The sequence below is a fragment of the Chamaea fasciata genome, unplaced genomic scaffold, assembly GCF_029207755.1.
Source record: "Chamaea fasciata isolate MVZ Bird 193981 ecotype frontalis unplaced genomic scaffold, bChaFas1.0.hap1 SCAF_14, whole genome shotgun sequence".
Lineage (NCBI taxonomy): Eukaryota > Metazoa > Chordata > Aves > Passeriformes > Sylviidae > Chamaea > Chamaea fasciata.
Window position 1 is genome coordinate 10,672,692 of NW_027094099.1, and position 27,520 is coordinate 10,700,211.

The window sequence follows — 27,520 nt, forward strand, 5'->3', positions numbered from 1 at the left end:
TGGTAGGACAGGAGCTTCTCTGGTCAGTCTTCCAGAGGTTCTAGAGTCAATGCTGAAGGAGCAGATATGTTTTCATTGAAACAATAAAACAAGTATCCTGTTTTCACAGGGAACATGCAAGGACAAGGGAGAGTTGGCTGACAGTTTTCCTGGCAATATTACCTTGTTTCCCTATGCTGCATCTACTGTAACCAGCTATAATTTGCTACCTGGTATTAATCTATTTCTGTTCCTGTGTCTCCCTTAGAGGAAAATTGCATCACGCCATCAGTATCTCCTCCGCTTATCTGCTGCAATGAGGATGGGAGAGGAGGTGTGGGCATGAGCATGTGGACCCAGAGACTTGTCTGCAGGTAAAAAACCATGGAATCATTTAGGCTGGAAAAGACCTTTAAGATTATGGAGTCCAACTGTTCCTCCAGCACTGCCAAATACACCACTAAACAACTTCCCCAAGTGTTACATGTTTTAAATCCCTCCAGGGATCGTGACTCCACCATTGCCCTAGGCAGCCTGTTCAAAAAAAAAAAAATATATATATATATAAAAAAATTCCTAATATCTAATATAAACTTCCCCTGGTGCATTTTGAGGCCATTTCCTCTTGTCCTATCATTTGTTTCATGGGAAGAGAGACTGACTCCCACCTGGCTACAGTGTCCTTCCAGGTAGTTCTAGAGAGTGATAAGGTCTCCCCGGAGCCTCCTTTTCTTCGGGCTAAACACCCCTGGATCCCTCAGCTGCTTTTCACAAGACTTGTGCTCCAGAGCCTTGCCCAGCTCTGTTTACCTTCTCTGGACACGCTCCAGCACCTCAATGTCCTTCTTGTCATGAGGGGCCCAGAACCGGGCACAGCCCTCGAGCTGTGGCCACCCCAGTGCCCCGCACAGGGGACAATCCCTGCCCTGGCCCTGCTGCTCCTGACACAGGCCCGGTGCCATCGGCATTCTTGGCACACTCGGCTCATGTTCAGCTGCTGCGACCAGCACCCCGGGTCCTTTCCCGACGGGCACTTCCCAGCCCCTCTGCCCCAGCCCGTAACGCTGTGTGGGGTCGTTGTGACCCAAGGGCAGCACCCGGCCCTTGGTCTTGTTAGACCTTATACCACTGGCATCATTCCACGGATCCAGCCTGGCCAGGTCCCTCTGCAGAGCCTTCCCACCCTGCTGCAGAGCAACCCTCCCATCCAGCTTGGTGTCATCTGCAAACTGACTGAGGGTGCACTTGATCCCCTCATCCAGATCCTCAATAAAGATATTAAACAGAACTGCCCAGAAAAAGTATTTCTTTATAAGCATAGTTATTATTCTGTGTTATATCAATGTATGGTAAAAAGCAGTTAATTTCATCTGCTATAAAAGTGCCTGATGCATCATCATTGAAAAGATGTGATCAATATGATTAGTTCCCTGAAATTCACACTGCATCTTTATTTCCATTACTTGGACTGTAGAACTGTGCTAATTAACTCTCTCTATAAGACAGATTTATGTCCATATTGGCGAACAATAATTTCACTTAACATAAAACACTGATTTTCAGCCACTGCAGCTTTGTTCACTCTCCTGTCCATCTAAATTTGCCAAGGACAGATTAAGATTAAAATCTGGAACCATGATGCCTGATCTTTACTTTCTTCCCACTGAGCTTCTCTCCAAGCTACACCTCTGAAGCTGCCTGTGCACTGTGAGGTTTGTGCCTGTGCCATGGGGGTGATTCCAGGCTGCTGCCCATGCAGCGTGAAGCGCCCTGCCGTGGAGCAGTAATAACTCTAACCTGATACTCACTGCTCCAGGATGCAGATTCTTTGGATCCCATTGCAAGTGCTTCAGCCATTCCAGATTCCCTTCCTTTATTCTGCAAGATCACACAGCAACATCACAAGCCTTGTGCTCTGAACCCTTTCCAGCTTTTTGAATGGTCACTCAGTGATGGAACTTCCTGGGGACAGAAATGCTTTACTGATGGTCCTTCACCATGGAAGGGAGAACACTGGAATAAACTGAGTGTGATTGAAATGTTCCCAATTTCAGCTAGGCTGGCAGTGTTCTGCAGTGTGTGTGCTTTTCATTTGTTCTTGCTTTAATGCTAATACGAGAGTAAATTCCAATGTAGACATGATGAACGAGAGGTCCTTTATGCATCTCCAGGGCTTTAGTATAAAGCTTTGTGTTTTAAAACTTCATAAGGTTCAATAATTCAGCATTAAATGACAGAATGACTGGCTCTGCTTTCCATGCTGTGTATTTTTTATCAGGTAATCCTGCTTCTAAACCTGGGTATCACTGTAGATGCTTCCAAGTGAATCTGAACTATTATGATCTAGTAAAAAAAATGTTGGCTTCTCAGCAATTTGTCCTAGATGAATATCTTTCCCCTTTGTATAAAATTCAGTGTAATAATTGCTTATTCTGACAAAAGGAGAAACCAGACAGGTGGTATGCACAGCTGCATTATCACAGGTCTGAAGATGGCTTTCATACTGCAGTTTACCCAGTGGCTATTTATAAATTAAAAATCACCTGAAATGGAATGAATGCCTTGTTTTTTGTTGCAGTGCCTTTTCGTCTGGGTATTTCTGCTTGTGTCAGCAGAGGAATCATTGATAAAACACTTAAGAAAATGTGTCTTGAACATGAAGGAATTGAGCAATGGCAAAGCCATTCCTTCATAAAAAGAAGGATAATAGATATCTAATAATCACTTGCTGGGTGCTGAGAAACGGCACAGGCAAACAGTAGTCAGTTGTGCCCTTCAGTGAGACCAGAAGGGTTTGAGTCATGGACTCTGCAAGGAGTGCTTTGAAATGAATTCTCAGAGCTATTCACAAGCTTCAAAACAAATAATCTCTCTGCTGATGGGTGACATCATGCCTCCAAGGTACAGGGGTCCCAGGGGTGCTGTTAAATGATAGCAGGATGGAGTGCAGTTTGTCCTGACATGACGTTTAGATGCAGAAAACAAGCTTTCATATTGCTGCCATGTCCCTGTGCAGCTTGTGCTGCTGGTTGAGAACAAAGGGGATGCCCAGGAGTTTCAGCGCTTTTTTGCTGAAGCTTTGGCTCTATGGGCAGATGGCTGTGGCTTAACTCCTAAATGCTTTCTCTCAGTGCCTGCTTTGAATGTTACTTGGACAAAGTGTCTCATGTTTTCCTTTTTTCCACTTGTTTTAATATCTTTAAGACTCTCCTCCCATACTTCTCATGCAAACCTCAGCTCTGTAAACCCAGTGAAGTAATGGCAGTTGCCTCTTCAGCAAGCAAGGCAACTGAGTTAGGAAAGGCTAGGGAACCCAGAGCCATTAAGCAAAGAAGTTTTGAGGCTTCTAAATATCTTTGAAGTCCTGGATCTTCAAGCCCTCCCTGTGGTTTAACAGTAAGTGTTAGGCCCAGGAAACAGTCTTCTGGTCCTCTCATGTTCCATTTTTCCCCCTCTCTTCCAGCTTTTCTGCTTCCATTTTTATTCTTAGCTCATTTCCTAGGAGTCTTTGCTTTAACTCCCACTGGCTGAACATCTCCCTCAAACACACACCCATGAGGCTGGGACTAAACCCTGCCTTTCAAACTGACTCTTGCTGATTACTACAGCTTTTACCACAAGAAAATACTTTTCTTTCTGACCCAAAGTGAGCCTGGAGAAGTATCTTATTATGGCTGAAAGCCTTACATTGGTATCCACAGGCAGAAGGAGAATACACAGTTAACTGAAATAGCTTGTGAGCACTGCAGTGCTGCTGGGGCAGTGGGAATATATGTGTACAAGGTCGTTGGTACTGTACTTCCACATGCAAAGTGAATTTCAGGAGTGTTCCCAGGCACCTCTGCCTTTGAGGTTATGTTAGCAAGCACAAGCAGCTGGGGACACTTGATAAAATTTGAATCTGCCTTTTCTTGGTTGCTTGCTCCCCCCGTCGAGTGGCAAGAGTCATTGCTAGAGCTGAAACTCATCTTCGTTCAACCTATGGTAATTAACAGAAATTACTTCATCCTTTCATTACATAGGTAGTGAAATAGTGCACCAATGCGTACAGTTTTCAAGAGGAAGCCAGAAAGGTGATCCCTGGTTTTGAAACAAAAGGAGGAATTTAGCTAGCGTGTAATTATTCAAGTGAGAAGTTGGTCCTGTCTGTGTTTAATATTTCAGAGTGGTATTTGTTGTAAATCCTTCCCCAGAGTTCATTACATTAGCTCTTAGCTCAACCTGAGCATGCTGAGTGCCAAGTTCACCATGCAGAATGTTTTATCACCAAGGAGAATGATGTCAACCTGGTGATCCTGCAGCTTCCCAGCTCAGAGGAGGAGGTATGGCTTTGTCTTCAGCCTAAAGATGAAGTGGAATATATTTGATAAGATTTTCTTGGTATTTGCAGTGTAAAATGTGTGAGGAATATTGCTTTTTACCTCCAGCAAGAACTGTGCCTTTTTGCCTAAAAAACCCCCCTGTTATTTTGCTTGTAATATTATTCTACACAGAAAATGAAGTTTTTCCTTTACAGATCCCTAAGCTTTACGAGCAGATGCCCAGAGCCCTTTCACAGGTGGGTGAAAGGAGCTGCAGGGAAGCACAGGGGCTTGTGGGCATCCACGCCACGGCAAACCCTGGCCTAGTCCTGGGGCTGCCTGGCTGCTGCTGGGGGCTCTGGCGAGGATCCTGCTGACTGCCAAAAAATGGGAAGAGAAATGTAGAAAGCAGGTGCTTTCATAAGCGCTTGTCTCTGGTGTTTTTTCAGAGATACTGGTCAGAGCTCCTGAGATGCCAGAGCTGCATCCTCTCACCCCACTGTGTGCCGAGCTTGGTGAGACTCCCGGGAGAGCCGAATGCCACGGGCGGGCACAGAGCCCCAGCACTGTCCCCACGGTGGGTGGTGCCGGCTGTTTCAGGCTCTTCTTAGCGTAAGTAAGGCAGACTGCAAGGATACAGCAGGAGTGTGAGTGCTCAGGAACAGGCAAGACGCCCAGCCACCCCTCTGGGACTGGGTTGGGAAAGGCGTGCTTAACATCAGACACGGCTTTTGGGGTTAATGAGGGAGAAAGACTCCAATCGCTTGAATACAGACAGTTTTCAGGACATCGTGAGAGCAGAGTGAAGTACTCCTCACCTGACAACCAAGCCCTAAAAGAGAGCAGCCTCTCCCAGCCCCTCAAAATCCACGCTGGCAGACTCAGTGCCAGTGTGCTGTCCCTTGTTTGACAGATCTCTGACAAGGCAAGGTCAAAAAGCGCAAAGTTTTAGCCACTCTATCATGCCAGAAACAAACAGAAAACCAAAACACCAACCAACCGACCAACCGAAAACTACACAGAAACCCCAACAACAACAAGAAACAAACAACCCAAACCCTTGTTTTAAAACAAGCTGTTTTAAATAAACAAGTGCTCTTTGAACCACAGCAGAGTACATACATAACAATGTTTGTTACGTAAATATCAGTGACATATTTAAGTCTGGCTCAGTAGGTATTAGCAAAGTAATATTTGTGTTGCTTTTGTTTTAACAAGAGTCAGTCATGTTTGTAGAAGGTGGTCTGAAAAAAGGGACCTTGGATTTGGGGTTTTATTTCTTCCATCTGCCTACCAGTAGCCCCACTTTGGAACTGTAAGTCCTTCCCAATGCATTGAATTTGGTGAAGCTAGACTTACTTCCATTGGTTTGGCTCTGTTCATAATCTGCTTCATGAGTGTTAGTTCTTACCCATGGATCCACTTCTTAGATAATTTTGTCTTTCTGAAGGAAATCTGTCCTAAGTCTGGTTGCAAGTATATGGTTACATTATTATAGCATGTACCTGAAATGCCACAGTGCTATAGCTGAGCAAAGTTCATACCTACTTCCAACTCTTCTGATCAGATGCACCCTGAACTTAGATTTTCTTCTTGTGCTACAAGCAGAGAGAGCCACAAACAAACAAACAAACCCCAAACCCCCACCATCAGTTTCCAATTTAAACAGCTGTTTATATAGGTGTTTGTATTTTTGTCTATCATTTGACCTTTTGGTTTATCTCTTTTGAGAGCCAGATATGAACTCCAAGGTTAGTGCACAGAGGAATACAAAGGAAGAGAACAGGTTATAAAATGATGATGCTGAATTGGAAATTCTCCACTGGAAACAAAGGCTTTTTTTTTTTTTTTCTGTTGTACAGGCTGTGAGGAAATTGGACTGATTCATAAATGTCCTTTCCTGTATGTCAATATAAACCATCTCTTTGGGCATGCTCAGAAATTTTGGGCTTAATAAATCCTCACTGTAAACTACATGCTTCCATGTAGGGGAGGCAAAATGTTTATTTCATCAAGCATTTTATTACACAGACCATGAAATATATCTGACTCGCACGCACAGGCACAATTCATAGTTCTATTACAGCTGCCTGGCTGCAGCTTTCATGTCAGCACAGGGGCACAAGGCAGGAGGTATTGGGTTGGTCCCAGGCGTCTCCTGATGATTCACTTTCCAATATCAGAGAGGGAATGTAAAGGGATTTTGTTTATAGAGATTGAGCGAAAACTTGAGTGTATTCAACTGGCTGCAAAATACCTCCAAGGCAAGGGACTTAACATGTTACTTTTGGCCCAGCCCAGCCTGGATGAGGGCGCCCGTGCAGGTGATTTGGGAGCTGTGGAACACCCGTCTCGGGTGAGAAATAGCGGCTTTGTCCGGCCCCAATCCTGCTGGTGGAGACCCAGGAGCTGCTGACAGCTGGTGGCTCTCCCTCAGCCTTGCCAGGGCTGTGCTAGCACCGGGTGTTATTCTCGTGCTTCAGTCTGCAGGATCAAGTACATATTATGGGAAGGAGTTGGACAAGCACGGCAGGTGCTGCACAGGACGGTGGCTGCCGGAGCAACAATCAGCTTTGTGTGGATGGAGCCGTCACTGGGGAAGCCCTCCATGGCCCAGCCGAGGGCAGACACGGCTCCAGTGGCTGCCGAGCGTGGGGAGCTCGGCTTGGTCCGTAATGTCTCGGGAAAAGGCTGCGCTAGTGAGGCCAGGGCTGCGGAAACAGAGCCCCCAGATCGGGGGAGCCTCGAGGCATCTCTCCCCGCCCGAGGCGCTGTCCCGGCACAGGGAGGGAGGGAATGAGGGAAGGCAGGCAGGCAGGCAGTGCCCGCCCTCTCCCCGCCCTCTGTCGGGAGGCACCGGGCCGAGCGCCGCCCGCCGCGGGGAATGGCGGCTGCACGAGGGGAGGTCGGGGGGCGGACGGGTCCCCGGCCCCGCTCCTCCCGCGGCGGGCTGAGCTGGCCCCGGCCGGCAGCGGGAGCCGGCGGAGCTCGGGCCCGGCCTCCCGCGCTGGCTCGCACACGGAAAGGCCCCGTCGCCGTGCGGCCGGAGCGGCTCCCGCGCGGAAGCGCCGAGGCCCGGCCTGCCCGCGGCTGTGCCCGCGAGCCCCGCGCCCTGGCAGGAGCTGCCGCCGCCCAACGCGTCCCGCGCGGGGGCCCCGCGGCCGGCAAGAGGCGCTCCCGCCCGGGCCCAGGTAAGCGCTGCCCGCCGGGCCTGCTGCCGCCCGGCATGGGCTGCTCGTGGTTTTGTGAGGCAGCCCGGCACCCACTACTGCAGCCTTTCTGCGGCTGTTCAAGCCACAGCTTTGCGTCTGGATTTTATTTAGCTTTTATTTAGTTCCAGCTGTGGGACGAGCATTCTTTTGGCAGAGGGCGCAGCCCCTTACAGCCATTTTGTGAAGCGGTTTAGGTCTCAGTATCGCTTACATCAGAGCAAGTAAAGCTTAAAAAATAAGCTTCTTTGGAAAAGATTTAAGTAAGGCGAGCTAGGACAGCTGTGTCCCAGTATATATTGGCAACTGAGCACACCACCATAAACTGGATGGAGAGAAAGTTCAGTGAAAAGGCGGTGTTGTGTTTTGGACTGGCCCAGGACTGCAGCAGAGTCTGAAGAGGGAACAAAGCCTCAGCTTTGCGTGGTCCCTGGTTGCTTTGCTGTGTGCTGCTAACGAGTGATATTGGTTACTGTCGGGAAAGAGAGGTGGGCAGTAAAAAGATTCAATTACGTTTGAAGGCAGGAATAGGAAATTGCCTTCCTGGCTGAGTGGTTAGGCTCTGCAGTCTACTTTAGGAGAGCTCAGTCTGTTCGGAGACTTCTCAGGAGTTTCTTGCAGGGATTCATCTGGAGGACTAAGAAAGTGGAGCCAGTGGCACTATATTGACTCCACTGATACTATCCTCCTAAATTAAATGGTGGACGAACAAGGCCTGCCTGTGAGATAAAAGTCAGGACCTACTTGATCTGCCTACAATGTTTTAATGGCAGTGAGAGAGAGCAAATTAAAAGTCATGTGTTTCTCTAGTAAAAGGTTGGGTGTGTTTGTTTTAAATCGACATTAAACTGTATTTCAGGGCCATTGTGTTGTCTCTTGTATTTGTGCTTTTGACATGTCTTACCTTTGTAATTGCTCACAGGCCCTTTGTTCCCGGCTCCAGCACTGGGTGAGGACGGACACTGGACATGCCTTTGATTACGGTAAGCAATTTGAAAACTGTTTCCAGCCTTAGAAACCTGTGTGAGACCAGTGTGGCCTTCTGAAAGGCCTTCACGTGATGCCCTCCAGTGGCAACAACGTGGATTTGAAATCACAGGGAATTGGAAAAAGAGATCCTTCTGGCCTGCCCTGAAGGAGTTTGGGCAGCTCTGGCAAAGTCCCCGGATTAGCTGCTGGGAGAAGCGTGGTTGGGGGTGTCCTGTCCTTTGGCAGTTCTTGATGCTGCGAGTCCTGCAGGGATGCATGGATCACTGCTGCACATTAGGACTGCCTGTGGGCTTCAGCTGGCCAAAACCAGAGCTTTAGGCACGAGCTTCTGTCCTTTGCAGAGGATTTTGCTGTGTGCCAGTAAATGCCCATAAGGAAAAGGAACAGGAAGAAAAAGACACAACAGGTACCAGGAAAAATGCAGCTTGCAGCGCATAATGTTAGAGAAAAGGACAACTCATTTTTAACTGACTGTTGCCCTACCACATGATGTAGTTCAGCCAGAGTTCCTATATACAGGCCAGAGGTAAGAATTGGTTTTGCCTCATACGAGATAACCTTTCAATGCAGAGAAATAGATCTCAGATCAACAGCTCAACACAGCTTTCCAAGTTAAGTGCTATACCCAAAGTTCCAATAAACTGAATGCACCTGGTGAATAAACTGAATACAGAGACGTGCAGGGTTGGTGTGAACTTAAATCTTAGTAGACCTCTGCAGTAGAAGTGGTGGCCTCCCTGTAAAGGATTTATGTAGAGATTGTTCAAAGCACCAGCTGGTTCTAAGAAACACGTGTTGTCAAATTTCCTTTGATGTATAAATATTTAAGTGATGGGGTTTGGATTCCTAAGGGAGGAAAATCTTGGGTAAGTGCCAACAGGTGAAGCTTTTATTAAATAGAAATATACAAACTGATTTCCCTTACTGTTTCTTACCTAGAAGCCAATTAGTGCATATTTGTTCTTTCTTTCAGGTAATTCTGTCACTGCCTTAGCTGCCATGCCTGGTGATGACCATGGGGTCATTCTCCTGAACAGACTGCTCTGTACTCAGCCACCTGGCCTGCATTCTTCAGTAGATTCACCAAGCTGGTAGCATAACAACGGAACTGTTTGGTCCCTGTGGAGTCCCACTGCAGGGATGTCTGAGCACCTTGCATTTAGCTCAGGAAATCTGCCTTTGCACAGTCCAGTGTGAGGGTTGTGAAGTCTTGGGGACTTGCCAGTTCAGTTCACTAGTTGGAGAGTATTTTGCCAGGTTACAGCTATGGTTTGAACACTTGAGGTGAAAGCTGGTGGTGGGGAGTGGAATCATGGGTTCACCAGCAGCCTTTGTGTATTAGAGGCTCTGTTTGGAGGCTCAGATGTCCTTATACCTCTGCTCTGATACCTGTGTGTTATACTCTTTCAGGTATCTACCTGAAAATAAAAGTGGGGCTCTCAGTTTTTGGCTGATAGAGGTAAAACATGTTCCAGTTGGTACAAGTTGGACCCAGAGTCAAGGAGTACATTTTAATGCAAAGAACGGTGCTTTCTCACAGCTTCAATCCCCTGCACAGGGGCTGTGCCCTAGAGCTGCTGTTCCCTGGGATGGCCATACCAGCATCAGCAGGGCACACATAGCCACAAACTGCTCTGCTCACTGGCAGACAAAGCAACTGAAAGTCTCTGGCCTGCTTACAGCGGGTCTGACAAAGTGACCATAACAACCTTTTCTGCCCTGAAAATATCTTAATTCCTGGAGGTTAAGAAATGACCCTGTGCTGGTAGAGCTAAACCCATCTTCTTCTGAGTGAGGCTTTTGAAACAGATATCCAAGAGCAGATGGTACTAATCACTGCTGTAGCGACATATTCAGCTCCTGTTTTTGTGGTTTCTAAAGGCCTGTTTTGGCAAGACTTTTTTTAAAGCTATTTGAGAAAGAACAGACAAGCTTTTGACACACAGTTCTATGTAAAATCTCTTCAGTTTTGCCAGTGGCGTTTATTTGTAGAGACCCTGCATATTGTAGAGGCCACTGCTTGTTCCTGTTAATTCCCTAGAATGGAAACCTGAACTAATGTTTTTTGTAATGAATGTACAATAAATCTGTGGAAAAGCTTCTGTGTTAATGACTCTTGATTGAGTTCAGGTAGTTTTGACATATATGGATGAGGCTGTTCAGAGCTGGCTAAGCCTGCTTGACAGGCAGGGCCTGTCTTGATTGGTTTCTGGAAATGAAACCCAAACAAGGATGTCTCAGCTGTGTGCTGGGCCAGAGTCCTTCCAGCCTCACTTGACACCCAAACCTTCCATTGGAGTGGAATTCTTCAGCTGAGGGGGAGTGCTGAGGAGGAGAACAGTTCTGTGAGTGTGGAGGGAGGATACACCCAAGCAGAGGTGTGCGTAGCTAAAAAGAAGCAGCTAAAAATGTTGCTTTAGGTTTTTCTATAAGGACAATCAGGCACTCCAAAAAGCCTGTCTTTTTTTCCCTGGGTGAATGAGAAGCATTCTGTAAAAATGGCTTGTATCTGCGACTGGAGTGCAGGCTTGGGTATTCCAGGAAGCCTCACTGGGTATGTAGGCACTAACAGTTCACACGGGAGGCGTTTTTGATTTTCTTGTGTCACAGACTTCACATAGCAACAAGAACACTTGATTGGGAGATCAGCTTCATGGCTGGAGTGTTTTCAGCTCTAGCAGCTGTACAGTGATTATGCCTTTTGCTATTTTTGTTTTTCTTCGAGTTTTTAGCTCTTGAGTTAGAGTCAGGACTAGAATTAATGATTGCTTTGGATCTGGGGAGTTCCCTAGGCTTCAGGTGGCTGTTGGGGGAACCTGTGATCCAGCTGCCACTGCTGTGTAGTGACAGTGTCTCCTCTGAGAGGCATGGTATCCATTTCTAATGAGAATTCTGGGATGCTGGTGGGTGGCTTTTTGCTAAGATCCTTTTTGCAAGAGGATATAAACTGAGGGCTCAGGCTTGGCAGGTGGTTTGGGTCAGGGTTGCTTTGCTCTTACTAGGGGGAAACAGCTGGTGTATAGGGAGTATGATGGAGTAGTTAATGTTGGAAGAGGGCATTGCTCAGGGCAGGTTACACATAGGTGTGGTAGCTGCAGAACACAGGTTATGGCAGGGCAGTCCATGGTGGTGTTGTAATTCCAGTATGTATCCTTAAGATACCAGGTGTTTCCAGTGCAAAGCAGGGGTGGACATAATGCTGGAAGTGTGAGTTGAATGTGTAAAGGTGCTGGGCAAGGTCTGCATTGAAAAATGACAGTCTGCAGTTCTCATAGTCCAGCAGGATGCCAATCCTTCGGGGGGGAGTAGTAATTCTGATATCAGGTGTCATCCCACTGTGCAGGAATTCATACTTGTGCCTGCAGGTGAGAAAAATAAACAAAAGAGCTGAAGGCACCCTGGCTGTTCTCAAAGAGGACTTTGTGCACACTGGTGCCCAGGTTGCTCATGAGAGTAGAAGACAGTGATGTCAATATACCAGTGTTCAGGGGAGAGCCAGAAGTGCAGCTGAGGCAAGAAGGGAACTGGCATTTCTGCAGGTAGGTATGACATACTTCCATAGGTAGGACAGAGATCAAACTGGGTTGGGTCTAGCTGCGTTTAGCCAGATACATAGTTTCTGGATTACATAGATCTATTACTGTCTTCCCACTGAGTTAAATTCTGCAACTCTGATTTTATTCAGATTTATTCCTGCAACTTCTTGTTTCAATGTGACATCTCATTTCAATGACACAGTGTACCACAGAGAGACCCTTCAGCTTAATTCACTAGCACCCTCAGAGTCAAGGGAATTGGGTGCTTTGAAGATGCAAATCTGCAAAAACACAAGTTCTGAAGAAAGGAAGTTGAACAAAATAACCTGCTCCAAATGCTTCTGAAACACCCTAAAAAAGCAGGAGGATTTGCTTAAGCATTCCAGTATCCTTCCAAACAGCAGTTTACAGTGACAGTGGTGAAATGTCAGAGGCCCTGGTGCCTGGTCTGAGCTGATATAAAATCTCTGGCTGCTACAGAGAGACCTACAGCCTCCACAGCCCTTACCTTGAGGGTGTGATGATGTGCCTCATGCACCAGGATGAGTTGTTTGCCCCCAGGTGACCATGTCTCGGGGTGTTCTCAAAAGCCACACCAGTTCTGTACTCTGTATCTTCTTCAACTTCCACCTCCCAGTAATGCTTTCCTTGAAATGGGATCAGACTGCCCAGGATTGCAATACATCTGTGGGAGACAGACATGAATATGTGTTTTGGTAGAGCCTCTCTATAATGCTCTTTACAGTGTTTAGATATGTCCAGGTATGTATGTACCTGGACATTACACAGCAATAAAAAAAGCCACTTCTGCTGTCTCCTTAGCAGTGCAGTGTGGATTTTTGACTCCAGTGAAATCCCCATGCTGCAGAGCTGACACCCAGCCTGCAGGTTTCTTTGTGACACCTGCTCTGTTTTTCACTTGTGGGTAGCTTTGTATAAATGAGTGCCCTGGGCACTTCCAGGAAGAGGGAGAACAGCATCCCATAGTGCCTGAGTTTTCTGGGATAGTTAATGCTTGTTAGAAGAGGGAGTGCTCTGGTGAGCCCCAGCATAGCAGGGGAAAAGAAAGTCTACAGATTCTGCATTTTCTTTCCAAAGAGCTCAGGGTTTTGAACGTCACTCATCTTTAGGAACTGAGCACTGTAACAGCATGAAGTTCCTGGGGCAGCTGGGGAGGAGGGAACCTGTCTACATTGTGTTTGGAGAGATTAGGAAGAATTGAACACAGTAGGAGAACTGGTAATATGCTGGGTACCTGGGCCATGAAATGCATGATAGGAACCATGCAGAAAATAACTCTTTTGAAAGTTGGGTAGTAGAGACAAAGACAATGTACTACAGAGAGACTCTTCAGCTTGATTTACTGGCACAGTCTTGGAGTCAAAGGAACTGGGTGCTTTGAAGATACAAGTCTGCAAAAATACAGGTTCTAAAGCAAGAAAATTGGGCAAAATAACCCACTCCAAATGGTTCTGAAACACTCTTAGGAGGGCAACATGAGCCCTGTAAGCTTACACCTCAGCTTTTTCTCAGGAAAAGTACATAGTGCATTAGCTGTCATTGTCAAGGGGGACAGCAGGCTTCAAACACACACAACTTCTATGTTTCTATGGAAATGTCTAAAGTTTTAAGTTACAAAGGAAAAGGATGTTGCTGGCAGACACTAAGCTCTTCTAGGCAATGCTGAGAGAGAGCTGCACTCATCATTTGGAGGGCCTGTTGTGTGAGGATGGGTATGCACAGCACAATAGCTGTACTCTGTCTCTGCAGCTGCACTGGCTTAGAGCAAGTGTACACTTCATTGCAAGTGCATGTAAATGTCTTGGGAACAACTTAAAGGCTGTTGAAGGCAGAACTCAGAGGGGCTGTGTTGCTACAGCTTGAGAAGGAAAAAGAATGACGCAAAATGGATGGGTAAACATCTGTGAACAAAGCATGACCATAATAATGAGAGCTGCAAAGCCACCAAGGCAAACCTGAGCTGCGCTGAAGAAGTAGTTAGGAAATACATCAGCTACATCAACTTAGGAGACCACACAAACTTCAGAAAAAAAGAGTTGAAAGAAGAGTTTGCCATGTGATTTCCTTGGGAGCTTATTTTGTTTCTTGTTGGGTTTGGGGTTTTTGTGGGGCGGGTGGGGTTTGTTGGGCTGGTTTGGTTTCAGTATCTTGGTTTGAAGGAGGTTTGTGAAAGTTCATAGTGGTACCAGACCTCAGCCTTTGAATGAGTGCCACCTCTGGCTGTTTACATGAAACATAAAAGCATCCCATAGAAGTGGGATGAAATCCCATTGAAGATTACCATGATGGCTTTAATGAAAAGGATCACCAGTCTCCCAACTCTTTTCTACTGAGCCCTCTAGTAGCACTGCATTTCCATGGAGGGGATCAATTGTAGACTTTTATTATCCTGCATCTGCAGATGCCTGTCCTGGTTATATGGTGTTTCTGTGGTTTTGACTGGAAATATGCATTTTGGCAAGCTTAGTCTCTCACTTCAATGGCAAAGGGCCTATTTCTTTTTTGAAAGAAATACCTGTTGGTCCAAATAGTATTAGTTATATCTTTCAGCAAAAGGTAAGTTTTCAGCTCCCTCTCCTTTCCTTAGCATTTGTTATGGCACCTAGATACCTGTTCAAATTTAGCTCAGTGTGCCAGACATGTAAGTAGGCTTGTACATAATTGTGGCTGCTGCATCTGTAATCCTATTTAAGAACTTGCAGTAATTTCCAAGTTCCAAAGAGCAGCTGGAGAGAGAGATTTCAACTCAAAAAATTAATCAGAGCTGCTGAAAGCCCCATTAGACATTTCCTGGCATCTGTTAAAAGAACCAAAGAAACTGAAATGCCCCTGAATACCTTGTAAAGCTGTTATCATAGACAGGCAGATCACACTCTGGGTTTTCCAGTTCATCACATGAAATGGTAAATCCATCATCTAGAATTGCCAGTAAAGGATGGGCTGTGTCCTCGTTAAGGTAGAAGCAGGTGCCTGCAAGAGAAAATGCCTGAGGATAACTCCAGTAACTCTGTATAACATTAGAATTGCAGCAAGGGTGTGATGAAATGTTTGGATCCACAAAAAGATTCACCGATGCTCTGGAAAGAATCTGTGGCTGACATTGAGAGGACAAAATCATCTTTTAAAAGTTTTTTCTAATAAATGGCTGTTTTACAGCTTAACACTGTTTAGTTTCAGCCTTGTGAAAAGTAGGGGACTTAGCCTGGTTTTGAACCCTAGCAGGGCTCAAAGCTGCAGGCATTGTGCAGGAAGTAGCTATGCAGAGATGAGGGGTCCTCCCTGCAATGGTTTCAAAAAAAAGTCTGGTTTCAAGTAATCTATTTTTAATCACTGAAATGAGAAAGGAGGCTTAAAGGACTCTCCTCACTCATCCACATAAATGCTGGGCATAGTTTGAAGAGAAAGGATCCCTCATGCTTCAGCACCTCTCTTGTCAGACCAGCCCTCAGAGAGGTAAGTCCAGCCCAGGATAAAAATGCTTCTGCCTTTCTTCCTGCGGACACTTCACAGAGCAGGTCTGACACACTGGGGTCTGAGGAGCAGCCACTATTGGCACAGCTGCTGTTTGTAGTTTGTGCTTGTTTATCCACCCCAGAAAGGATCAAAGGCCATTCACAGTGTTGGAGGTGGGTTCTTGCAGCTGACAGATCAATTTGCATCAGCTGTTTGCATAATGTAGACTCCGAGAAGATAAATCTCCCCATAGCAATCCCAAATGAAATCATTATAATCAAACTGCAAGTTACTTCATTGCAAATACAATACAAACAATGACAGGGCAATTACAGGCATGTGCTGCTGAAAACAAACACATGCTGTGCAAACAGAATGGGCAATTTCAAACATTGAGTTTGATTTAAGCAGTTGGAATACGCACAAATGATGGCAACACAATGACAGTCTTCCTCTCCAGGGATTTAAGGATGAGCATTTTTTTTTCTGTGGTGTCACTGCTCTGTGGCAGTCAGATTTTTTAGTGAAACATAACTTTGTGTGGTCATTTTGCTGAATAAATACAATTTTCAAATGTCTCACAGAAGGCAAGGGCAGAAAGAGACATCGATAAGGTGTGAACACATCTGTGAGTGGCGTGGGAGATTTGAGATGAGCAGTGAAGTTGCAGCGTGATTGCAGCAGTGATGAAGGTGAGCACTCAGGTCTGCTAAATGGCTCTAGAAAGTGCTGTCTCAGCCATGATTTACCTCTGCAGCTTCATTATATGGTAATCTCTGAAGTAAAGTCACACGACAACTTTCCTCATAGGTGTGTCAGTACTTTGCAGGCTGGCAATATGTGGGCGTTGAGTTGACACTCTTAAAATGTTTAGAAATTAGTAACTTTCAAGTATCAAATGTACCAGACAGCAATAATAGAAATTACAGAGCTAAAACAATGCATTTATTGTTACAAGAAGTTGTTTTTTCGGTTCCTAAAACGTTACCAGGTGTGTAATTAGATGTAAGAGATTAGGACCTGGTCCAGAGGCCATTGAAACCAGCAGGAATCTTTCTGTTAAGACAATGGATGCTACAATAGGCTGCTGGAGTTGTTCCAAGCAGGACAGTACAGTACCTGTGGTGTGTATCAGGACAGGTTCACTCCTTTCACTGGAGCCCCCCAGGTTTTGGGCTCTGACACAGATGTGATACTTTTGTTTTGGCTGGAGGTGAATCAGGACTTCACAGTTAGGGATCCCAACAATAGATCTACGGAAAACAAATCCATGGAAAATGATAGGGTAGAAAACAAAGGTAGGCCTTCGAAATTATTTTTCTGAGCAACAAAGAAGAAATTACACTTCAACTTGTCTTGTAACCAATCAACAACATTTTACCTTGTACAGTTGCCAGTAGCAGGGCAAGAGAGAGATTGTGACAGAGTGCAGATTTTTACATTTGCTTCTGCCCTTTTCCCATACCCGTAATTCTCATATAGTAATTTTTAATTAACATTTTACGACTAATTTTACTAAGAGGATTGGTTGTAAATGCAAATTCACCAGAAGGTCATGGGTCCTTTCTTAGTTCTAGTTGATGCCACACGATTGAAACGGCTTCATCTCTATGGGTCATGGGCTCAATAGAAGAGTAACTCACTCAGTAATAATATCATCATTTTCTTCATCTGTCAGCTTGGACAATTCAACTGTGTAGGAATCAACAGGGTTAATGTCTCTGGAGTCCCAGCACACCAGTGCTGCGTTTTCACAGCTTCGGATCTTTTTATTCTTTATGGTAGGTGGTGAAGGAGCTAAAAAGAAGGCAAAAGAACAATTCTAAGCAGTTGCTTGAAGATGTTTGCAAACAACACGCTTTGAAGACAAAAAATAGAAGAATATTTTTTACTAATACTATATAGTTAAAGAAACCTGCTTCCCCAATGGACAATAAACAGCAGGTAGAGTTCTTAACAGTACTATTTAAAGACTTCATTTAGACTGTAAAGGTCTCAAGAGAATTAAACAGAGAAGGAACATAAAGACTGATTACACAACTGTTTTCTGTCATTAGTTTTATCTTTGTCATAAAGGTGCATCTCTGCTCTGAGATGTCAAAGACATCTGGAACAAGCACTCGAAGGTCTCACACTGACTTGTTCAATCTGATGTCAGGATTTCACACAAAGTCCTAGACTAAACTGCAGTTAAAAAGAACAGCATAACAGGTGAATCCACAACATAACTATAGGCCAGTAAAAGGAGAGCTGGGATTCATATGGCAGAACCAGGAAACTTGAACTTTATTCACAGCTGGTATGCGTGTTTGCATTTAAATAAGTTGTTTTGTCTCTCTGCTTCTATTTTTTCCACTCTAAAACAGGGACAGTTGGCATGATAGGGTCTCCAAATAGTAGGAAAAAAAGTAGGGAATTCCCATGCAGTCAGTAGGCTTGCATCAGAAGAAAGAAAGTGCCCAAAAAACATTACTGGCATAAAATTCAGACATGATTTTGAATTTCACTATGAAGGTTACAAAGTCATATGAATAAAATATTTTTACCTGTTACATAAACTGCTCTTTCACTTGGTGGACTGATACCGGAGGCATTTAAAGCACTGACCCAAAATTCATACTGTGTGTTTGGCAACAGATCAGTAATGGTGCAGTATGTTTCTTTGACTTTTAGCGTGTGCTCTGAAATGACAACAACAAAGCATTTACGGTGCCTTTACACAGTTGCCCACTCTTCCCCAAAGCTGCATCACACTGTAGAGTTGGGGTGCATTGTTTTGGGTGCTGAATTCAAGAGAGTTCCTTGTGCTCCGCACCCTCTGATCAGCTGTCTGGCAGTTTCATGATGCCTTCCTCTAAAGCAGCATAAATCACAAGGGACAAGAGCTGAAGCTATTTTACTGCTCATTTCTCATTCCTCATCTTAGAAAATTTGGACAAATTGCTTTTCTTTCTCAACTGGCTTCCACTCTTGAAAGTTCTGTAAGAACAGTATTAGCAAACGCAGTTTTGTCACAACGCTGGGACATTTTGGTTCTGTGGTTCTTTGTGTGCCTGTGCATCTTAGGGAGTCACAGCCTAATATTACCACTAAGACAAGCTGTAAAATCATCTGGGGGTTTCAGTGGGAGTGCTGATGATATGATGATTTGCTCTTTAAAAGTACAATGCTTTTCTGTGGATGCAGCACATGTTCTAATGCAGTGCCCACCCTCCAGAAATCCTCGTGACTTCATCCACTGTCCCCTTCCCATTCCTGCTACCCCTGCTGCTGCCATGTCCTGTCTTTGCTCCTGTGATGGGTCCTGCTGCAGCTGGCAGCATGGCATACCTGGCAGGGGAAGAGGGACAAAGCAGACGGTGGTGGCAGATATGACAGTTTTGGTGGCAGAGTGCACAAGACATGCAGAGGCTGTCTGGTTTTGCCAATGGAGGGCTGAGGTGTCCCCCTGGGCCCCGGCCTCCTTACCTGCTTGCTCATCACTGTGCCTCTCGTTGCTCACTGGTTTGTAGCACAGCTGGTAGCACTCCACAGTGTCATCCGAGAAGAGGCCCCAGCAAACCCTCAGTGAAGTGCCAGTTGCTGCATTGGGAGCCTGGGGATTGATCACAGGGGCACAAGGAGCTGCAGAGGGAAAAACAGGTCAGTTTTTGAATGTATAATCATGGTTTGTTGTACCTCTCCTCTCACAAAGGTGTTTGCACAAAGCCTTGGCACTGAGTAGGGTCATATTCCTCCATTCCTCCCACATGGAGAAAAGTCAGGAGTTGACTCTGTAAATAGTTGCAGATAGTAATCAGGTCACTGGTGTGTGAGAACTAGTCTTGCTTCAAATCAAAGCCAAAACAACAAAATTAATAAGCCTCAGCCAACCCATCCTCTGTAAACTCAGCCTCCCCTGCTCTGAGGGCTGTTCCAGTGAGCCCAACATCTGCCGTGCCAGCACTGCTGCCAGCCACCCCAGGGATCAGGGAAAAGCTGTACAACAGGGAGGCATCAGCACAAGCAAGTACCAAATGCTGTTTTATATTAAGAAAACAGAGTACTGAGTGTAAAAAAAGAACAATGTCCTTTCTCACCATTTGTGATGCACCAGAAAAGATTTTAAATTTTAGGCCTTTTTTTAGTTATTCAAAATTAGTTTCTGTTGTGCTGTTTCCTGTGGATTATGGGGGAAAATTGCTTGCTAAATAGCAGAGGAATAAATCACTGAAATCTGTTTATCAAGAGAAGCTGTGTAAGTTATTTAAAGCAGTCTGGGGTTCATCTCTATTTTGTTCAAGCAACTACAAGTTATCACCAACTAAGTGGGCCTGACCCCTCAACAGACGGGGGTAATCTTCATGAGTCTTCTAGGGAATCATCCAACAAAAAGCAAGGAAGTCCCAATTTAGCAGTAATTCTGGTAATTTTATATTGAAAACAAATAGAAAAAAATTCCAAAAATATCTTCCACTGTCTCTGTATATACAGGCAAATAATAAAAGAACTAGAAGGAAAACTAGGGAGAAGTTAATTCTGCCTTTGCAGATCTCCTTTGAAAGAAGTAATGTTTAATACATACTCTTACTTAAATGTAAATAGGTGTGAAATAGTGATCAGTTAGGAAGACTACCTGGAATAGCATTAATGGAGTTCATTAGTTGTTCAACTTCAGAGACATCTATGACCCGCTCTTCAAAGTCTGGCAGCGTTGAAAGCTCTAAATCCACTTCTTTTTTTAAGAATTCTTCCAGCCTGTAATTGTAGGGGAAAAGAAATAATGTCTAATTGGAAGTACCATAGCATTGGAGGTATCTGTCTATGATGCCTATTTGTAAGAGAAAAAGAACAGCACACTCCAAAATAACATCTATTTCCTTAAAGCACTGTTTTCATAGGTGTACAAGCTCAGCCTCCTTGTGCCTATAGCTTCGAGATCACGATATTAATGCATAAATAAGCCTGTTACAGTATATTTAGGGAACTCAGTTTTAGTCTCATTTGGATCCAGAGTATTTCTTTCAAGAGCTTTAGCAATCCTGTTTCCCAGTGAAATTAGTTCCTTATGACTAAGCTGAAAACACTGATTTATTCAGGCTCTAACTCTCCTTTAAGATTTCTTGAAATTGGATCCAAACAAGTGTTGTGCTAAGTTTCTTAGAGCAACTTTTTCTGATGCACTTTAAAACAAAAATACTAAATATTTCAATAGCTATAGTGGCTTAGACAGCATTTGTGTGCCTGAACAAAGTCCAGAACATGCAAGCATCTCCAATAACCTGTCCAATTAGCAGGAAGAAATGTGACAAAAAAATCCCAGACTGTGATACTACCTGTCAACCATGGTTACTGCTGCCTGTTGGAAAAAAAAAAGAGTATTAGATGTAGAAAAGTTCAGAGTCAGACTACATCATGCTGTTGGCCTGTCTTACACAAACTGCCCCAAATGCAGCCCTTGAGGTGAAGTAATTGGCTCTCAATCAACTCTGAGAACAAAGCCAGCCCTTTCTATTCAAATGGACTGATCTTGGCTGAATTTACAGTAAGATAATGAGCAATATCAGGTCATCAGCACCTGCCCATCTAGACTTTAGACCAATTCCTCCCTTAGTTGTCCAAAGTGCCAAGAGATCCCTCACAAACAAACACCAAAATCACCTGGGGAAAGGAACTCAGTGAAATTATCTCTGCTGGAGGAAGTCTGAGCAGTGCATGTAACTGGAAGACAGCTGTACAGTCCCAGGAGAAACCTAAGCAGCTGGGAGCTCAAGACCAACATTCACTTCTTGATGAATAATGGTTCTTAGGGGTGATGTAAAACTGATTACAAGCTAAGGAGAAAATAAGTTTATTCCAGAGATGCAGAGGAATGAGAAAAGTCAGCTCCTGTGAAGAACTCAGCAGGTTGGAGTCACAGCAAACTGACCCACTGGAGCAGACTGGAGCTGTTAGGAGATTTATTTGTTGACCAGTTCAGAAATTACTGTCTCTGTGCTACAGAAATACTCCCACCCACCTTAGTCACAGGACAGCTCAGGTGAGAGAAATCATTCATCATCAGTGAAAATTCTGATTTTTTTCCAATTATTTCTCTACCTGCCAAAGAAAAATACCTTCTTGACACCACCACAAGAGTGGGATTTAATCTATCACTTTGCAGGAGCTCTTGACGTATTTCAGCTGAACTTTCCTCCAAAATGAGCAAGAAAAGGAAACATCTTCCTAAGTGATTACATCAGCCTGACTGCTGTGAGCCCAGAATAGAGCAAGAGAGCTGAGCCTGCACAAGGCAAGGAACACTAAGTGCTTCCAGAGTTTCCCCAGATAAGCATTTCAGCAAGATATCTTCTCTCTGAACCCCAGTGTGACTCACAAATCAATGAGCATCCAAATTACAAACTTCTGCTTCTGCATTTTGCCCCCACTGTGTTGCCCTACTAAGTCAATGCCACCATGCCAAGCACCTGGAGCAGTGACAGCAGCATGGACTGAGCATCCCAAATTCTCCCTAGCAATGAGGCTGCTTGGGACTTCTCAAATGGGGACTACTTGCAAGCAGCAAAAAGCACTTTGACAGTTAAAGCTCTTTACCTTCATGAATTCAGCTTTGTCATTTTCCAGGAAAAGTTCCTGGGTTTCATCTGTCAGCTCCTTGCAGGTGTCAAGATGTTTTCCACAACTGACCAGCTGTTCATACAGAGCTTCCAGCTTCTGCCTCTTCTCTTCTCCCAGTGCTTCCAGCTGCTCTTCATACTTCTGAGCAAGCACTTGCACTGCATCGTTGTAATGCACCTCAAAGTTCTGCTCCTGCCTTCCAAAATTTTCCTGCAAGGTATTTGAGGGTTTGTATCTTGGCATCAAGCCTGATCCACAGGTGATGCAGAGGAAATTCTCACTCTGATCTGTCTAAACTTCTCCTTACCACAGAGGTAATATGTCATGATTTAATTCACAAAACTAGGACACAGTACCACTACACAGAAGCTTTAATTTGACTTATGTCTATTTTTAGGGGTTTGCTCTGATCATTAACCACCACCAAAGCACAAAAGTGTTGGATTATGTTCCAGACATAAGAGCAACAGTAATTACAACAGGAACAATGATATAAGGCAACCTAAACCCAGGGAGCACAACTAGGATATATCCTAGCCATAATCTCACAAGCATTTCCACCAACACAGTCAAGCACATCCTTCCATGAGGGAAACCATGGCAACTCAGTGGGATCCATGGATTTGTGCTGAGGGAGCTGGGCAGCTAATGCTGGTACCCTCACTCACAGCTGGAGAAAGCATTAGGCAGGAAGATTTAAGGAGCAGGCAAGTCTTTACTGCCAGCAGCTGCCCACTGTTCAGGCACCGATGTCCCCCTGTGCCACATGCAGCAGAGAAGAGACTGTAGAGCCTTGAGTTATTGCTTCAGTTTGAACTTGCTGCCAGCTGACCTCCTTCCCCTGGGGCCAAGTTGACAGCCTGAGTGGGAGCACAACTCTTGAAGTCATCAGCTTGAAGCAGCTGGTCCAAGGATTTGCCTGGATCTGACCCTTCTGTGAATGAAGCCAAGGGAACACAAGGGCTGCACTCTGGATAGACTAGTTAGATCACATCTTTTTGGCCATTTAAAACTAAGATGACCTGAGTGGGGGTCACTTTATTTCTGAAGGCAAATTTCTGTGCAAATTATAAATGTGGTTTCACTAGCCCACTTAAAAAAATCTTTAGGATGAGTTTTACTGAGTACTTCAGCCTAGACAAACCCCAAGATAACTCTGTGCTCTGTTACTCTAAGTACTCTCACCTCATTAAAAATGGAACACTGTGAATGTCAATATGACTGTCAAAACTGTTTAACCCCAGCACCATAAAGTTAGCCCAAGAGAAAATGAGTTACCTCCACAGTGATGAAGATCTCCTCCAAATGGCTGGCAACATTTTCCATCTGAGCAATCTGTTCTTCCAACTTGCACATGTTTTTGTGGATCTCCTCCTACAAAACAGCTAGTGTGATTCTTACTGTGTCTGAAGACTGTTTTAGAGGCACCACAGTACACCTGTGTTATTCTCACCTTTTCACTTTCCACAGCACTGGGGAGCTGAGCAACCTCATGATCCTTGTGTTCACCAAATAGTTTGTCGAAAGCTCGGATTGGTATCTTGCAGGTTGAACAAAAAACATTTGCTGCTTCTTCCTCTTCCTCCTCCTCCTCCTCACTGACAGCCTGACTGTTCCACTCATCTGACATGCCACTACTTCTTAGCCCCCCTCTGGACCGTAAGTTGCTCTCAGCCTCATCATCTGCTCTGGCTTTGCTCTGATTTTCACCTTGAGAAGCCTGATCATGAAGTCCTTGTTGCTTTGTGCTTTGACTTGGATCTTTCATGGAAGAGCTGCTTGACATGTTATATGTGGAGCCCTGTGATCCTGCTTTTTCTGTGTGAGCAGGTGGCCATCTGCTCTCCACCTTTTCCAGATGTCCTCCAGGAAACTCAAGCTCTTTTTCTCTATCCTCATCAAGTCCATACATCTTAGCCAACTCTGCAACCTCCTTTTCCAAGTCATAGCCAACTTCTTGTGGGCGCTGAATTTTTTTACTACTCAATGCAGATTCCCTTCTCATATCCCCCAGAGATGTGTCTCCTCGACCAGAGAGCTCTTCAGGAAAGATTTCAAACCTGTCCTTTGATCCATAAAGATCCATGTGATAAAATATCAAACCTTCAGTCTCAGTGTCACTAGACTCTGGGACTGGTGGGGAAGTTGAATGATCGTGTGACTGGCTGTTAGTCTCATAGTCCCTCGTGCTGCCAGATCTGGATGACATTGGTATCCTCAGGGAGGCTTTGGAGATGATGAGTCTCAAGCTTGTAAAAGATAAGAAAGACCTTTAGCTACATATTAGATATCAGGATCGAGTTTTTCTGGCTTAAAAGTATATCGATAGAAAAGATATGGCTGAGGACCAAAAAATCCTGGAGGTAGGCATGGGAAAGACCGAAGTCAGTAGCTTTGCTCCCTAAGTGAAGCATCTGAAGGGAAGCCACAGGAATCTTATTTTCTTCTCACCTCAGTGCAAAGCACAGCAAAGAGCCGTCTCTGGTGTACATTCTTTTTTCTGAGCACCTCATCTGCCTGATGCCTGATTTTCAAACTGTGGACTAGTCCTGTCCTTAGACCAACACTGTGAATGTCCTTCAGGCACAGTTAGTGCTGTTCTGTGCAATTGGAAATGGCCTGGTTTGAAGCCTGCTCACCCTTCAGCTGCTGTCAAGCATGTTTTCTGAACTGTCAGTCAGAGCATAATGTAGAATGTTGTGACCTCTGATGCCACAGAACACACTAGTAAATGCCCTGAAAAGTCCTGTTCTGTATTTTTCAAGTTGCTGTTCTTAATACTGAAACTTGAGCCCAGGTCTTGGGTCCTTTCTAAAAAATACCACAGAGAAGACATACTGCCCTTTGGGGCTTCTCATGTGCTATGGAAAAATACACATTTTAAAATATAAAGCATCCAGTAACTAGGGAGCAAGGCAGGCCATTGACCTCTGGACTGAGATGCCTGCTCTGACTCAAACCTTGCACATTTTGTCTATTCTGTGCAAGGAGGGAGGTGTGAACAGAGCATGTGCAGATGACATGCAAAGCTGTATGATAAAGCAGATGCTTGTGGGACAACATTAAAAGTGCAAAGGCAATTTTAATGCTGATTCCCCAAGCCCACTCTTTCCAACCAGCCTGTATTAACAGCAGTGAAATAATGCCAGTACAGAGTCAGAGCTCTCTCTGAGCTGAAATGTCCCCACAGCCCTCCACTGCTCACCAGCATGAATGGAATCATAGCTACAAAACTACTCAGATCAATTTCATCAGCAGTTTAGTACCACAAGCAAAAGACTTCATGGAAAGATTTCAGCTGAATATCAATTAACCTGTAGGTTCATCTAGTCCTAGGTAAGTGAAGCATATGAAAACTTTAAAATCACTTTCTTACAGAAGGAAAAAAGCCAAAAGATGAGTCGGACATCAATGTTATCAGAGCTTCTGGATAAGCTTTCACATAGATTTGCTTTCAAACTACTATTTATGGTCTTTTTAGTTTTAAGTAGTTGCTATTACCTCAAATTTATTTCATCAATATTTTACTAATTTTCCTGAGAAATACTTAGCTAACAGAGTCAACACAATCAGTGACTTAATAGAAAGCAACTTCCTAAACCAGTGAAAAATACTGAGACATTTTGCACTCTGTGGTTTTATATCCCTGGCTGAGTCCAGCCCTACAGATCTGTAAGAAAACCCACACAGAAGTTCATCATTTGTCTTCTGGCACTGCAGTCATGGGTGTGGATTCTACAGCCAGCAATATCCTACTACAGACAAAAACACTGAAGTTAGGCAGAAATACTATTTACGCTAAAGGCAATAAAATAAATCATGCAAATTCTAACATTTTAAACAGAGAAAAGGTCTTAACACATACCAGAAAATGTTGTCTGGCTCCCGCAAAGACTTTTTTCCCCATAATTAAAACAATAAGGCTCGCTATAGAAGCTACTACTAATTAGAAAAGTGAATTAACATTTATTTTTCCTACCAAAATGAAATGAAATAAATTAAAATGAGCATAATTAAGCTTGTCTGCAATCCTGCTGCCTAAATAAGATTTTCAGATGACTACTCAGTGTTTGCTTGCTTTGCAGGCACAGATAAAATTACATGAAGCACATTTAGATCCATGACCGTCAGTTATCGTAAATACATAACAAAGAATGTTACTACCTAAAAACTTGCCTTCTATCTTAAGACGTCATAAATTCTTCTGATAGCTCAGATGGCATCAAAGTTAACTTCTATTCCCCCTAGTAAAAATTAATTCACAGGAAAGCAATTCCTTGCCACTTTCCTATAACTGCAGTTGGAAGACTTATTGCAGTAACCTTACCCTGCCTCTTTGCTCAGATAGGGACATGCCAGCAATGAGCAATGGCACAAATATAGACGTGCCCCGGCTGTCCTTCAGCAGTGTGCTACTTGAGTGTCACCAGGATGAATGTTATACACTGAGAACAGGCTCTGAAGGTGGATTCCTGGATCTGAAGTACTTAGAACAGTTACAGAGAGCCCTCACTAAAGCCAGAATGCCCTCTCACTTCTGGAGATGGTATTAATAAACACTGCCGAGTGCATTCATTGCCACTGGCTGTGATTTCCAAGGCTGGGGTGTTAGGCAGAGTATTGTGTGTGGGATACACAAAATGTACAAACAACTCACATGGCTGGACATGTGTTTACAGAGTTGCACAACTTAATGGAAGTACCTGTTCTGTTCTTTGCAAACACTTACTGGTAAAGTCCTCTCTCTCAAATTAGCAGGAACTTTCCTATGGGGCTGAATCTATTAGAATCATAATAATATATTAGAAAAAAATGAGAAAATTTAGAAATTTAAAAAAAAAAATCATACCGTTGCATATGCTTCTTATGCATATCCATACATCCTCACCCTGTGTGTGTATGCCAGACCTCTGAAAAGCTAACTATCGTGAAGAAAGGGGACAATGGCCCTGCTAAGGAGGTTTTCACAGGAACATAGATTTTTAAGCACAGTAGATTTTTAAGCACGTTTGAGAATGTCGTATTATATATGGCTTGAGCTCAGGGTACACCACAAGGGACAATGTCTATTAGATCTTGACACAGCTCTGCTTTTTCCTCCTTTTCCAATTATCTTGGTGTCATTTCCTCACTTTTCTAGCAGTGCAATTGTTTGCTGCTCGGTGAGGAATCACAAGTTAATTGCCCATGTAGGCACGATCTCATTACCGCTAACAGTGCTTCTGTCATCTGTGAGATTAGCGCAGAAGTGTTTTCACATAAGTGATGCAGCCCTTGCTGAAACATTAACATTTATGCTGCCTGACAGATTTGATTAATTTTTCAAATGAGAGCTTACTTTTGCTTTCTGTTAAGTTACGCTATCTTGTAGGCCTTAATTTCTCAAAAAATTAGCAATGTCAGCTTTGCTGCCAAAGACTGGAATATAACATTT

The 27,520-nt window shown here is 44.3% G+C and overlaps 2 protein-coding genes and 1 non-coding gene across 10 annotated transcripts in view; 2 read left to right on the forward strand and 1 right to left on the reverse strand.

Annotated features, from left to right (window-relative positions):
• The window catches only part of PDE8A (phosphodiesterase 8A), a 150,084-nt gene extending 145,276 nt beyond the window's left edge, over positions 1-4,808 (forward strand). For 4 of the 6 annotated variants that reach the window (XR_010723081.1, XR_010723080.1, XR_010723082.1 and 1 more), the window contains one exon: positions 248-907. The gene's annotated coding sequence lies outside the window, so the exon portion shown is untranslated. Of the gene's footprint in view, positions 1-247; positions 908-1,542; positions 2,495-4,729 lie in introns of those variants that run through there. The other 2 variants (XR_010723078.1, XR_010723079.1) reach the window with 2 other exon arrangements.
• A 3,310-nt stretch (positions 4,809-8,118) lies between these two features.
• On the forward strand, positions 8,119-8,250 carry LOC136297115 (small Cajal body-specific RNA 15). The gene has a single exon (XR_010723099.1). It is a non-coding gene; the product is annotated as a small Cajal body-specific RNA 15 (non-coding RNA).
• Positions 8,251-10,567: 2,317 nt separating this feature from the next.
• FSD2 (fibronectin type III and SPRY domain containing 2) lies at positions 10,568-26,325 on the reverse strand. 3 transcript variants are annotated; one of them, XM_066196700.1, is made up of 13 exons: positions 26,263-26,325; positions 23,540-24,335; positions 23,365-23,460; positions 22,063-22,296; positions 20,805-20,827; positions 20,105-20,226; positions 18,958-19,113; positions 18,036-18,170; positions 17,133-17,286; positions 16,609-16,742; positions 14,874-15,006; positions 12,524-12,700; positions 10,568-11,838 (listed from the first exon to the last, which is right to left on the reverse strand). In XM_066196700.1, exons 2-13 carry the CDS (start codon positions 24,293-24,295, stop codon positions 11,586-11,588), a joined length of 2,373 nt encoding a protein of 790 aa, XP_066052797.1. In that variant the 5' UTR covers positions 24,296-24,335; positions 26,263-26,325; the 3' UTR covers positions 10,568-11,585. The 3 variants fall into 3 exon arrangements, with proteins under 3 accessions (XP_066052797.1, XP_066052796.1, XP_066052798.1); XM_066196699.1 differs by having other exon boundaries at positions 26,251-26,325; XM_066196701.1 differs by lacking the exon at positions 26,263-26,325 and adding an exon at positions 25,952-26,084.
• Between the last annotated feature and the right edge of the window lie 1,195 nt (positions 26,326-27,520).

Coding starts and splice junctions, on each gene's coding strand:
- FSD2 (XM_066196700.1), bottom strand. CDS start 24,295: ATGTCATCCAGATCTGGCAGCACGAGGGACTATGAGACTAACAGCCAG. Junction 20,828..22,062: donor ACAAAGCTGAATTCATGAAG/GTAAAGAGCTTT, acceptor TTTTTCCAACAG/GCAGCAGTAACCATGGTTGA. Junction 12,701..14,873: donor TATGATAACAGCTTTACAAG/GTATTCAGGGGC, acceptor TGTCTCCCACAG/ATGTATTGCAATCCTGGGCA.